Below are 13,723 nucleotides of genomic sequence, written 5' to 3' on the forward strand. Positions count from 1 at the left end.
TGCCTACATTACCAAGTAGTCCAGGTACATTGTGAGCAAGACAAGAAAGGCTGGGAGGAGAGTTACCCAGACAACGTGTGATCTTTCCTGCTGACTCTGCTTTTGGGAAGCCAGCAGAGAAGGTTACAAATGGCAATAACATGGACCACAGATGCTGCAATTGGCCGTAAGTGCAAACTGGTTGCCAAGTGCCCCAATTTTGTTCACGTGACTGCAGGCGCACTGCAATGGTCAGAACTTCAAAGACTGGTCATAATTTCCCTCTTCAGTACCATCCTTATTCTTCACAAGATGAAGCTAAATTATTTTCCAATGCAGCCAAATACAAAATATATCGCTGTCTTGTTTATCTGGTATATAAAGAGCGTTCCTTAAAGTAGAAAATATACCGTAGCTATGTACTTGGTAAGCGTGAGTCATAAATTAATCTAAGACATTTGTGACTGCCACTGCCACCCTAGCATCACTGGTTTGAATCAGATCCTTGAAAATGATGGGCATATGTTCAAGACCATATTATGGAAACTGATTGGTTTTCTTCTGCTGCTAAAATTTAACTTGAATCTAGCATATGAGCAATTTGTGATCTATTTCATAGTCATGTATTTGCTATTAATAACTAGGCTCTTGCATTTCCTTCTACCAGTTACATAATCAATTTAATTTCATCTGTGTGTACTTCATCTCAAAATGCCCATCTATATATTGGCATTATTTTGATTGTTTGAAGAATGTGTTAGCATTAAATATCATTGGATTGGCAAAAATTAATAATTCTGCTGGGGAATGGACATATATAGGAAAAATTAATTCCTTTCTCTTCTCTTAAGATGGTTTACCAGCCAAAGTGGTGTTTCTTTTATAATTATGTCAGAGACACAAAATGTATGATTTCTTTTTTGGCTTACTTGGCATCCTTCAGCAACACACAAAGGCTGGAGGAAACTTTAGGTAAATCACTAGAATTATATAAGCAAGAAAAAGACCAAAAAAGGAAATTACACATTGGTGTCTCAGTTATTTTCCTCCAAATTATAATTATCTCCCAAGTCCATGAAGCTCACCTCTAAACAGCCTGATACAACTTTTGATCTTAAGCTAGACTTTTATATCATAAACAAAATAGTTACTACTGCCCAGGTAACTAATATCTGTCTATCATCATAACTATATAACTCTGTGTGACTAACAATCAGTTTACAGAAAGAGAGAGAGAGAGAGAGAGAGAGAGAGAGAGAGAGAGAGAGAGAGAGAGAGAGAAAGAAAGAAAGAAAGAAAGAAAGAAAGAAAGAAAGAAAGAAAGAAAGAAAGAAAGAAAGAAAGAAAGAAAGAAAGAAAGAAAGAAAGAAGATAAAAAGGATCACCAGAAGCACAAAATAGTTCAATACAAAAGAAAACTAAGGCACCATATAACCAGTTCACAGAGACACATGTTCCACTAACATACTGGCTCTGACGGGGTGGGAAGATACAAGGTTTAACAGCCTTCTTTAAGGTCAAGTCCCTCAGATACAAAAGGCATGGTGTCTGGGTTTCTCTATGATTTGATTGGAATAAATGGTAAAAATATTTCCTAAACTTGCCTAGAGACTACAATTAAAAATATTCCCCTGGAGCTGAAGAAGAGTGTTGAATCATTATTGGAGAATTATTATATATCTCCTTGCTATTACTCAGTCTGTTTTTGAATTGCAACATTTTTTTTTAATTCAAAGACCCACTGGCAGAAATCTTATGCTATTATTTTTATTCAGCAGGATTTGAAGAAAATAATAACCATAGTAGTAGTAATATGCGTCCTGCAGTGCTACCTTTAATGCGATTGAAGAACAACATCTACCTATCCCACCCAGGTCCTTGGGAAGGACTCTAGGTGGACAAAAAATGCCAGATATTGTGTAAACACCTGGCTGACTGTGTGACAAACTGTAGTAATGGTAATAAAAAGAATGGCGTATATCTCTATAGAATTGATGTTGAAAAATTTGGGGATATAAAGAGTTTTTCTCCATTTTTTGTATATTGAAATCAGTGACCCAGTAAATAGAGAAATCCAAAATATTAAAATAATTTTACTGATTATTTTACTGAGTGGTTTTATTGCCTGAAAAGTGAAATCAAATGAAAAGTATTATTCCACCTGATAATTTCAGATATGAAAACTTGAATGCTTCCTTTTTCATGGATGGAGCATGGTGGAGTGGTTGTTCCCTAAATATAAATGAGCTATTTCTATATTTATTGGCAAAAGAATGCATTCTTAGACAGTGTTCAGAATGAGTACTTCTAATTGTGGATTATCTGCTGTATAGATGAGGAGCTGCATGATGGTAGATGTCTGCAAATCCAAACATATTTACAGGATGGGCGTGGGTGGGATGTCCAATGTTTGGTTGAAATGGCTTGTTTAAGAATTTGTTTAAAAATTGAGAGCAATATTTATTTAACAAATAGCCTTTGCTTCATGACAATTCATTGAATGACCATGCAAAGTTTCAGTGGCCCTAGTGCTGTGGTGGGGAATGAGTCATACTGGTCCTTGGAAGTTCAATCGTTGCAGCGTCCCACTATCATGTGATTGTGATTCGAGTGGCAAGTGGCTCGCGCTTATGACAGTTGCAGCACCCCACAAGAATGTGATCGCCAGTTGCTGCTTTCCTTGCTGGCTTCTTACAAGCAAAATCAATGGAGAAGCTTGAAAGGAAATTTGCAAGTCTCCTCCCTCCATGGGCCATCCTTTCCCCTGTCTTCCTCCATCACTCCACCACATATAATTTTGATTATAGTAATTTATTTAAAATGTAGTAATTAGATATGACTTAATAGTCTAAACATTTTAGTGTCAACATCCAGCCTGAGTATCCAAATTCAGTTTCTATGTGCTATCTTCCTTCAGCACATCACATTCAGCATATTAAGTGGAAAGAGAGAGAGAGAATGAAAATGAGAATGTTCTTTGCACCTTACAAGACTTGAACTTGCCTTTAAGTTATGAACCGGTATCTAAAAATCATATTTATATTGTGTTTTACAGCTGATGGCACAGTTGACAGTGGCCAGGGTTCGTCTCTCTTTAGTGAATCATGCTTGAGTAGCCAGCCGTCGGCTTCCTTCACTTCCCAGCATGAACAGTCTCTTCCAACACTTCCAGCCTCAGGATATTCAGTTCCTGTTGGCCAGCCACAGTCACAACAGCCTGGAGGATACCAGACCTCTACGGTGGTAAGCATAAAATTAAGCAGAATGACAAGAACCCTAGAATCTTGTTCCATTTCCCTGGGTGTCTTTAGACGTTAGGTTTTCAGTCTGAGATTGTTCAAAGGTAATAAAGAAAACTGTGTGGGCAAGCCTGTTGCTTGCCTTTCTCTAATATTGCTTTAAAATAGGAATGTTCTGAAAGTAAGCATAGTGAACTGAATGTGAAACATTTGCTTACTGGCAGTAAGCAAATACATAGAGGTATTTGAAGCTGTAGTTAGGTTCAAACCTTATTGAACTGTGGGTGGAAGAAAAATCATGGGATAGAGTTTTTGACCAAATGATGACATTTATAAAACATGTGTTATGTGAATGTGTTGCAAGTTCTTTACTGCAGCTAAAAAAGGTAAGAAGTATTAACCATTATAGAATGCTGCATGTAACCACTTCAGTTTTAAGTGAACCTTATGTCTCCATTTATTTATAGCTCCCTTTTAATTGCTTATGGGCACAGTTACCTTTCCCACTTCATGTGTTCATTTGTGTTACTCTATAATTTCTACCTTTCTCTGCTGGGTTTTCAGAACTGCCATTGGGGCTCTTCTAGAAGATCTCACCTCCTATTCTATTCATTATACTTTTTTAATGAAAAATGCTACTTGTAGAGTCTGTACTGACAAAAATTATAACTGGTTATAGATTCTGACCCATAGCCAAAGATTGCAACATTTGGATAATCATATATTCATTTATATCATATTGATGCAGGTAATTAGAAAAGGTAATCTTTTGCTAGAAGAGAAGCATCGCCATACATTTCAAATGCACTTATGAAACTTTGTGCTCTTTTAATCCAAATGCAACATTTCAGTTTTAAGTTTGACATACATACATTTTAGTTCCTCTGATTCCATTAAAAATATTGTTTAAACAATAACCCCTATTAAACAATCTTCACATTCCTTGCTTCAGGGTTCAGTAATCATAAATAATACCAAGAGTATGTTAATAGTTCTTCTGAACAGGCCAGTTTCAAATGACAAATAGATTTCCAGAAAAGAAAAAAAAAGTAATTCAGTCTTTTTGGGAAGTTACAGTTTTGAGGGAATCTCATGGAGAGATGACTTGGGAAGAAAATAATTAAAAAGCCTAAAAAAAATGTTTGGTGGGAAGAAAAACAACAACCCTGGCTTCTGGAAGAGCTACTACACAACTTTTTAAAAATTCTAAGTTGGTTCAATCAACAAAATTTGCTTATTTTGTTGATTGAACCAACTTGGGAATGTAAGCAGATTATAGTATCTTTATTTTCTAATGAATTCTTCTACAATATTGTTCATTTTTCAAATTTGTTTTTAATCTTAAAGTCAAAACGTGCAGGTTAAAATGTGAATCATTTTGTGTCGTATAATTCTTAGCTGAATAAAGTTGTAGAGAGATCCTGGCAAGGCTTTATTTAGGAGGCCATTCCAGTTCAAAAAGAATCAACTGAAGTGAAGAAAAGTGCAATTTAAGGGGGGGGGGGAGAAGATAATATAATATAACTAGAGACAGTTATATTATTAACATTTAATTGTTAACACTTGGAAGAAAGAGCTCTTCTTCATTAAGAGCTTGTTTTCTATGCCTAAACAGAGTAAACCTGTAATGGATCCCTGAAACACAACCTAATGGAGACCTGAATTTGGAACAGATGCTTCTTTCTACATACACTGCTTGCTAACTATTTTGTAGTAGATTTAGTTTTAGTGAAATGTAATAGTCAGAGAAAAACCTGGAGGCCTCTAAAGTGCACGTATTAGTTTTGTGTGTGATCTCTATCAAGTTTCTTCCTAACCCTGTCTGTTATAAACAGTATCAGTCTTCTGCCATGATTATGTCCCTGAGTTTCAGTTCATTAGTCAATGTCATTTATGCTCATTTCTTTTTCTTTTTTTTTAGCCTCAACATGGCTGTAGCATGTCAGTTTGTGCTTCCACTCTTTCCCCCTCCTCCCTTCCCTCCCCGGTCCCTCCCAGTGCTCCTTCCACCCTGGCATTAGCGTTGTCTGCACCTCTTTCTTCTTCCTATCTTCGGACTACCCCGCAGGAAACTTTTGGTGAAAAGCTTTCCAAAGCCCTGGAGAGTGTCCTGCCCATGCATATCACCTCTCCACGCAACCAGCGGCGCTCCAGCCTGCCTTCCCTCTTTGTCAGCCCTGTATGTCACTTTCCTGACACATTAAGATAAGTTACCACTAAATACATCCTGGCTTCTAGTATTGGATTAGGATAAAAAGGCACCATGGTTATTCTGTGCTATAGGAAAGCTAATTCCTCTCCTTCCTGAAGTTAGAAATTAATTTGTTCAAAACTTTGGGAAAATGCTTAAAAGTATCACAACATTTATAGGATGAATCTGAAAATTATTGTATTATTTCAAAAACATTTGAATGTTTTCTCAGTTGGGATAATAACCAAAGGTAGACAGTACAGTTGATTCTCATTATTTGTGGATTCCATAATTGCAACTTTGCTTACTTGTTAAAACTTATTTGTAGTTGCAAAATTAATAATTGGGCAGTTTTATGGTGATTCATGGACATACACAGCAGTGAAAAATTTGAGTCACCCAATGCACATTTTTCAGGATATGCTAATTCTGTATTTGTGATGATACAGCATAACTTCTGCAGATAATGAGGATCCTCTGTGCCAGGTTTTCTGGCAACCACATGGCCAACTTTTCTTGACATAGTATGAAATGGTTTATCATTCCTTCTTTCAGAATTTTTTAAAAACACCCCCACAGTCCTGGATTTCCTAGCAGTTTCTATTTAAGCACAAACCAAGGATAGTACATCTTAACATTTTCTCAGAATTGGGTGCTTCTATCTGTTATATGTTAATAATTCTGAAAGTAGCTTTTATTTATTATTCAATCAATAATTTACAGCCCATCTCAAATGACTTTGGGTGACTAACAGCAAAAAAAACCAACTCTAGATACTTTGCAGCCAAATATTAAAAACGAAATAAAACAAAAAACTGTCAATAGAAATACAAATACATATATTTCAACAAGATTACTAAATTAATTCAGAGTCTGGCAGACTTAATAACTGTTATATAAGTTTGTCTGGTTGTGTATACATGTGTGTATGTTCCTTTCCCTAAAATGGATTTTTTTTAAAGTACATTTTTATTAAGTTCAAAAAATAAGACAGTAGAAAGAAAGAGAGGGAAAAAATAACTTCCAACTTTCTTGCATACAGTGCATTGCAAAAATAATACATCAATCTTTTGCTTCACATTTCAAGCCAATTCTTTAATTACAAAATCATTCTAATCATCAAAACCTAAAGTTTCTTTTTCTCAGTTTCAAGCAAGATACTGGTTTTTTTTTTAATTAAATCAATTAGGAGAATAATCAAAATAATCAAAATTCACAAAGGAAATGGAAAATAATAAACATTACCTCTATAGTAGATCTATAACAAATAGGACCTGTAACAAAATACTGTACCATATTATTAATCCTCTGATGCATGATGATTTTTTTAAATCAAACAATACTTCATTTTAAACTTACTTGCACTGAAATATAATTTGCTTACTATGTGGATAACTTTTGGGGCCATTTTCTTTAATTACCTGTATAATTTTCACCTGTAACTGTTGAGTCTTTCGTGCTCTCTGAGCTTGGTTGTTTGCAGATGTTTTGTTACTAGACAAGATAACATCTTCATTGCTTTTAATCTGTCAACTTCATGATTTCACTGCTCATGCTTCAAGTCATTTATGAAGAAGGTAAAATCATGTATGTATATTTGGCTAGACACAGTAGTAAAGAAGTAGACAATGGAAAGAAGGCAGAAACAATTTTTAAACTTCATCTGTTCTGGAAACAACTGCTTGCCCTACTATCATGGGGGCTAAAGAAAATTATTCTCAAGTCTCATATTTATGGACTTTAGGAAAGGTAGAAGCTTCTTCTTCCTTAAGCCCTGTTCCTTTGTGCCATATGGGCCCCCCAGGTCTACTCCCAGTGTAGAGTATTTTATGCACTGAATGTTTTTAATTTTAGTTAAGAACAGTAATGGGTTTTTTGTTTAATCTCTGAGTAGCAACTAGAGGTAAAAGTAAAGCTCTTGTGATTCAAGTTCAATATCTTGCAACTATATGGATATATTTTCTTGGCAACATATACAGAAGTGATTGAAATTATTATTTTTAGATAAGGAGAGGAAATTAGAATCACTTTCCTACAGTACAAACAAACATTTTCCTCCCTCAAATGATATGCGATACTAATTGTCACTCTATATTTTTACTATGTCATAGGAGAATTTGCTGCTGCTTTTCCAGAACAATTGAAATTTGGTCTCAATTGACCCTATTAGTATAAAGAAGAAAAACTGAGCGTTTTAATCATATTGGAATATGTTTAACAGAGAGTTTTATAAGAGATAACATATCCATCCTGGAATAATAAAGTGCAACATTTGACAAATGTAATCCCTTTGTTATAACTAGGTTTTGGAGGTGTGAAAACAATGAATAATCTCTAAACTTTTCTTTTTGCTGCAGTTTAAAAGCAGATTCTCTTCCTATTTAGACAACTATTTCTCAGGAGGTGTACTGTAGTGCAAAAAAAATTGTATTAAGAAATAATGGTTTTGAAGCACAAATCTAACAAAATGTATTTATCTTAATAAAAAAATGGCTTCTAACATTGGAAAAATGGCTTCTAACAAAAGCAAATATTCCTATAGACATCAGTCTCTGCCATGGATGTATTTAATGGATTTGCATAACACTTTTTGTGTCTTAAATATGACCTAAGTGCAGCCATTCTATAAGGTTATTAAAGACAGCCATTTATTGGGCTGAAATGGTGATATGTTTCTGTAATGTCTGAACTACTTGTCTTGTTCATGTCAATACAGCCTCAGTCCATGATGCATCGGTATGGACTAGATTCCCAAGTAATTTTTTCTACCATTCATGAACGGCCAGGCTCTTTCTCACCACCACCCACCTGCCCTTTGGGGGTGTCCATTTCTCAACGACGCAAAAGTACTTCTATCCTTGAAGCCCAAACTTGCCATTTCCAGCCCTTGTTCAAGACCAGTCAAAATCTACTTCTCCCTGGTGGTAGTCCAACCGTTTGGACACCAGAGACATTAGCGACAATGAGCACAACTGCTCATAATTCCACAAGAGAACACATTCAGGCTAACACTGTGTTGAACTTGACTCAAACCTTGAACGATTACAGACCTGGACAAGCAATTTCGGAAGATGCTACAAACACATTGACCCAAGAAGCATTATATTTAGTGGGCATGCACTATCAATCTCAATTACCTGAACACTGTGAAACACTATCCTATAATGCTCAAGGAACTGAGCTAAACTTGCTGCAAGCTCCTGAATTGAGAAACGTACAAGGTGGCCCTCTTCAAAATTCTGCTTTTGAATATCAAACCGGGCAGACGTTTTTGGCAAGACAAATTCAAAATTTGAGATTGGATTCTGGAATGAATCCATTATTGCCAGTGTCCGGCATATCAACCCCATTGAGCGCAGACGCCATACAGATGAATTTTCATCCAGTCTTTGTTCCACATTCTGCACCTGCTATACTCTCTCACAATGGGGATGGTCAAACAAGTGTGTTTGAGTTCCATGTTCAAACTCCCAGTGTAACTGCAGGAGAAAGTACAACTTTATCTCAGTGTGTATATAGAAATCGTCACACAGATTTTAACCAGGAGGAGTCTACTCAAAGAACTTTGCAGCCTGTTCGCCTTCAGCCTGTAAAAGAGGAACAGAGTAACTATATGAGTTCTGAGTTCATGATGAGTAGAGGCAGTTCTGTTCTCCAGAGCTGGCTGGAAAGTAGCCCAGGGTATTCCAGTGACTCATCACAGTTAATTTCTTCCGATACTAGTGATTTTCTGTCGCCCCCTCCGAGTGGGACATCTGTATCATATGCCACAGATTTATCTTTTTCTGCTTCCCAAATGGCTGAGAAGATATTGCCAGATTCACAGGTCTTCATCCACTTTCCACAAAGAACTTCATCTGAACAGGCACTGTCTGCATTGTTTTCAACAAGATCATCTACATTCTATTCTCAGGTTACCAGTACAAAATGCTTCCAAATGTTTTTGGGGGGTTTTAGTGTTACCTTGGCACTATAGTATAAGATTCCTTACATTCCTTTCTCCCTTCCCAAGATACTCTGGTACTGAAGGACAGATTGTTTCTCCAGGAATGTTTTTCCTGTTAGAACCATTCTAGTCCTATCTTTTTAGGAACATCCTCGGTGGGACTCTTATGTGTAGTGTGTAGTAATTGTAAGCAAATCTTGGTTGTAGGGCTGGGTAATAGGCTATGGTAAAAAGTTATTACTTCATTGCATTAAAGTAAAAATCCTGTCTTTTTACTTATCTGAAGCTGAGTTTGGAAGCTCAGGTAAGTGATATTTACAGCTTCTTTTCGCCATCTGAAAATGAAAAATCTGGGGAGTTTGGATGTTTTGAGAGATCTTAGAAGCACTCAAAAATATCCTTGTTCATTTTTATAAAAAATTAATCCAGCATTTCCTTATTCAGATTGTATATTATGACTGCTTAATGTAAAATCAAGAGAAATGATGGTTCACATGTATGTTGTGCTTATACAGAACATCTAGATACTTTGAACTTTGTAATATAAATGTGCTGTGAATCTTTAATATTTAGCTATATAAAATTCAGGTCAACAAACCACTATAAAATTAATTAGGAGTAAGTCCTATGAAACTTTTAAAAAGCTTATTTTATAGAGAGAATTGTACTTACTGACTTTATGTTTTGAGGTTACAATCTTATACCAGCTTACATAGGACTAGGTTCACCACAGGTAGTCCTTACAGGCATAATTGACCCTGAAATTATGATTGCACATTGTTGCGGTAGAAAGTTAAGGCATCATGTGACTGGACCACATTTTTGTGGTAGTCATTAAGCAAACGTCGTGGTCATTAAGCAGATCAATTTTCTCCAATGGATGTTTCTTGTCAGAACCCCAAAATAAGCATCAGACACTGGCAAAAGTGCAGATTACAGTTATGCGACTGCAGGATGCTGCTAATGCCCCTAAATGGGAGTCAGTTGTCAAGTGCCAAAATTGCAACCACGTGATTATTGGTGGTTGGGGGGGGGGGTTGTTGCATCATAACTTCAAAAACAAGTTGTAAGTAGCTTTTGGGGGATCTATCATAATTTTTAACAGTCATTAAGCAACCAGTCATAAGTCAAGGACTACCTATAAACAATATGTGTCTGACCTATAAATAAATATGAGTTGGATTACATAAGGTATCGCTCAGAATCTAAAATTGCATTACTTTGCACATATGATACTTTCATAGACTACCACATGTGCAAATTAATGCAATTTTAGATGCTGAGTGATATATTATGTACATATACTCAAATATAAAATTATCCACTTCAACAAGAAAGTAATATTTTGTTCCCCAGTTTTCCATTTTCCAAGATTCTGCCTTCCTCCCCCAACTTAAACATTTCAGGAAATTTTACAACCAATCCATAATTGGCCCCCGTTGAAGATATGCATAAGGAGTAATAATAGTGATACATGGGTGTCTGCACTATCTGCTCATCTTTCTCCTTGATTAAACTAAATTAGTTGCTGATCAGTGTAGTCAAACTCTGACAATAAGACATCAAAGCACCACAGAAATACATAAAACTTGCTTAATTAGACAGTAGTAGAACATATCACAATAAAGTGTGCAAATTATACAATCTTCAGCTGTTTGAAAAATTATACATAAAACAGAAAGTTATAAACATAGATAATAATAATTTCTGCTCCCTCTGGCCTGCGAAAAAAACTTTCATAGGAAACCGGTTCCTGGTGCCCAAAAGGTTGGGGGCCGCTGCCTTATATCCACTTCTGGCTATCCATTCTGTTGGGAAAGTGTGTTATATGTCAAGTCCCTTTTTGATATGGACTACTATTTAAAACACATTAATGTTACCTAGCCTGGTAACAAAACATCCACAAACTCTGAGAATGAACCTCCATTCTCATCCTACACTCCAGCTGCAGATATTTGCCACTAACACAAACTTTTTAAAAAGTTTATTTTCCCTGATTCATTCTTGATCTTAGCCAAAAAAAAAAAAAAAAAGATCTGCTCTACGTTCACAATATTTAATTTCCTTCCATCCTTCACTAATAATCGCATCCTTCATCATAAATATCAAAACAGTCATGTTTGTTGATTCATTCTTTTTCCATATATGCATGCATGAATAGATATGCTTAACCACATATTTGAAACAATTCTTTTTTAAGCAGTGCAATATCTTTGGGTTTTCAAATTGTCCAAACACTTTTTCTGTACTTTTGTTCCCATGTGTTCTTTCATTGCATCTAACAGGGTTATTTTTTATGCATTGAATTAATTCAGAATATTACACTATTTTTCTATAATTATCCCTGATTCCTGCATAATCATCTTTCACATTCATAACACATGCAGTTATCACCTGTATATAATTCCATATACCACTTGGATGATACCAATTCATGCATTTGATACACATTTCAGCCCTTTCATTCATATTTAAACTTACACCTTCTGTTTCCTGCATGCCCCAAAGGTGCTTTTTCAAAAGGCAACTAGACTTTCTTTGTTTTTCCTTGAAAAAGCACCTTTGAGACAACCATGACCTAGATAATATGGAATCTCCATAAATGTTTCCGCATGCATTCAGCAATTCCGCATACAGTATCAGACTACTTTCTTTTTAATCTATCATACCCTTCCTATTTCTCTTGTTTCACACTCATGCAATCATTTGTTCTGTTTTCTTTATTTATAATGCTTACTTTTTACTATTTAATTCTCCACATTCCAAGCAGAAATTTTGCATATGCTATGGCAGTTGCCAGGCATTTAGCTCTGCTTCCATTGTATCTTTGACCAATCGTGATTTTTCAGCTAATGCTTTTTAATTAGATAGAGAACATGGAGACTAGATGACCAGCATTGGTCGCACTGTGCCTCATGCAACGTTATCTGCTTATGGTAAGAATAGTACCAGTTTTTCCACATTATTGCAGCATGCCATAAGTAGACCAAAGGGCAGCTTTACCTCAAGCATTCTCATGCTTATCCATGTAAGGTGAGATCTCTAATGCAGTATTTTTCAACCTTGGCAACTTGGAAGATGTGTCGATTCCAACTCCTAGAATTCCCCAGCTAGGATGGGAATGAAGTCCACATATCTTGAAACTGCCAAGGTTGAGAAATACTGTTCTAATGTAAGACTACCTTGCAAACTGCTATGTGGTTACAGCCAATATAAATACATGTAATATATTTGTATATTTAAGTTGCACACTCAAACTTGTACCTTGGCCCCAAAACATCTGTCCCTATCTAAACACTTTGTACCATTGATTGCTATTTCTTGTGATTCTAATAAGGTCTGTGATGGGGGGAAGGGGCATGTTTTAAGAATCTTGGAAAATGAAATGAAAATATAAACAGTTAATCAACTTGTACACTGAATATTTCAAGATGGTCACATAATTATCAGGGCATATATTGCAAGACATTTCAAGAAATAGTATTTTTCCCCTCAGGATGACTCCAGAACTGTGTTCCCTATTTCCCTCTTAACATGAAGCTTTGAATACTGTATGCTTATTTAATAAGAAATTCTTATCGTATATTCCTATATTTTCAGATTAACTAAAAAATATCCACTTCTTTTGTATTGTTCTCCAACCCTTTTCTCTCTTGCCACTTTTGTATTGCAAACCTAAATTCTGTTTTTTACTTCCTTGAAAACATTTGTTTTTCATTATATATTGAGATATAGTCCAATACATAATACACATTTCATTATATGGGAATGATTGCAAAAGGTGGTCATTGCCATTCCAGTTTTACATCCATTCATAACTGTGTTGTTTTGATTTTGCTTGCTTTACTCATTCAAAATTTGAAATGACTAACCATTGGCTTTGGGTGCTTTTTCTGAAAAAACAGCAGATTCTTACAGCATTTTTGAGAAATTTCTAATAAGGTTCTTGGATTTGTTTAGATCTGGCTAGAAAATAACATTATTTCACCTAAGTATAGTTCAGCATTTTGTTTTCTTGAGTGACAGATTAGGTTGATATAAATCTTTGAAAAACTGAAGGAAATTTAAACTTTTAAAATAAAGACCAGTAGCATTTTTCCTGTAGAAATTGTGTGTATCTATTTCTAGCACAGGCTCTTTTGGGGTGGTTGTTTTTTTTATTAACACCCCCACACAGACACAGACACTCACAAACATATATTGTATTCTTATAATACTAGTAACTGAGTTTGATTACTAGAAAAATGCAACTGCTTTTTAAGTGTTGCAGATGGGTACACTGTGAAGTCCCTTTTAGACAATTGGGATTACTGCACAGTCCTAATTGATTAAAATAAAATGCTTTTCCATTTCAGGGCAATTATTACT

General features: G+C 35.5%; 1 protein-coding gene across 1 annotated transcript in view; it reads left to right on the forward strand.

Moving 5' to 3' along the window:
- The window catches only part of WNK1 (WNK lysine deficient protein kinase 1), a 119,953-nt gene that overhangs the window by 68,420 nt on the left and 37,810 nt on the right, over positions 1–13,723 (forward strand). Inside the window, 4 exon segments of the mRNA XM_087968580.1 lie at positions 3,035–3,222; positions 5,140–5,397; positions 8,126–9,322; positions 9,642–9,659. Of these exon segments, the coding sequence (XP_087824706.1) occupies positions 3,035–3,222; positions 5,140–5,397; positions 8,126–9,322; positions 9,642–9,659 (1,661 nt within the window).

This window comes from Notechis scutatus, chromosome 6 (assembly GCF_049901735.1).
Source record: "Notechis scutatus isolate UNSWTSFEM ecotype Mainland chromosome 6, rNotScu1.2, whole genome shotgun sequence".
Lineage (NCBI taxonomy): Eukaryota > Metazoa > Chordata > Lepidosauria > Squamata > Elapidae > Notechis > Notechis scutatus.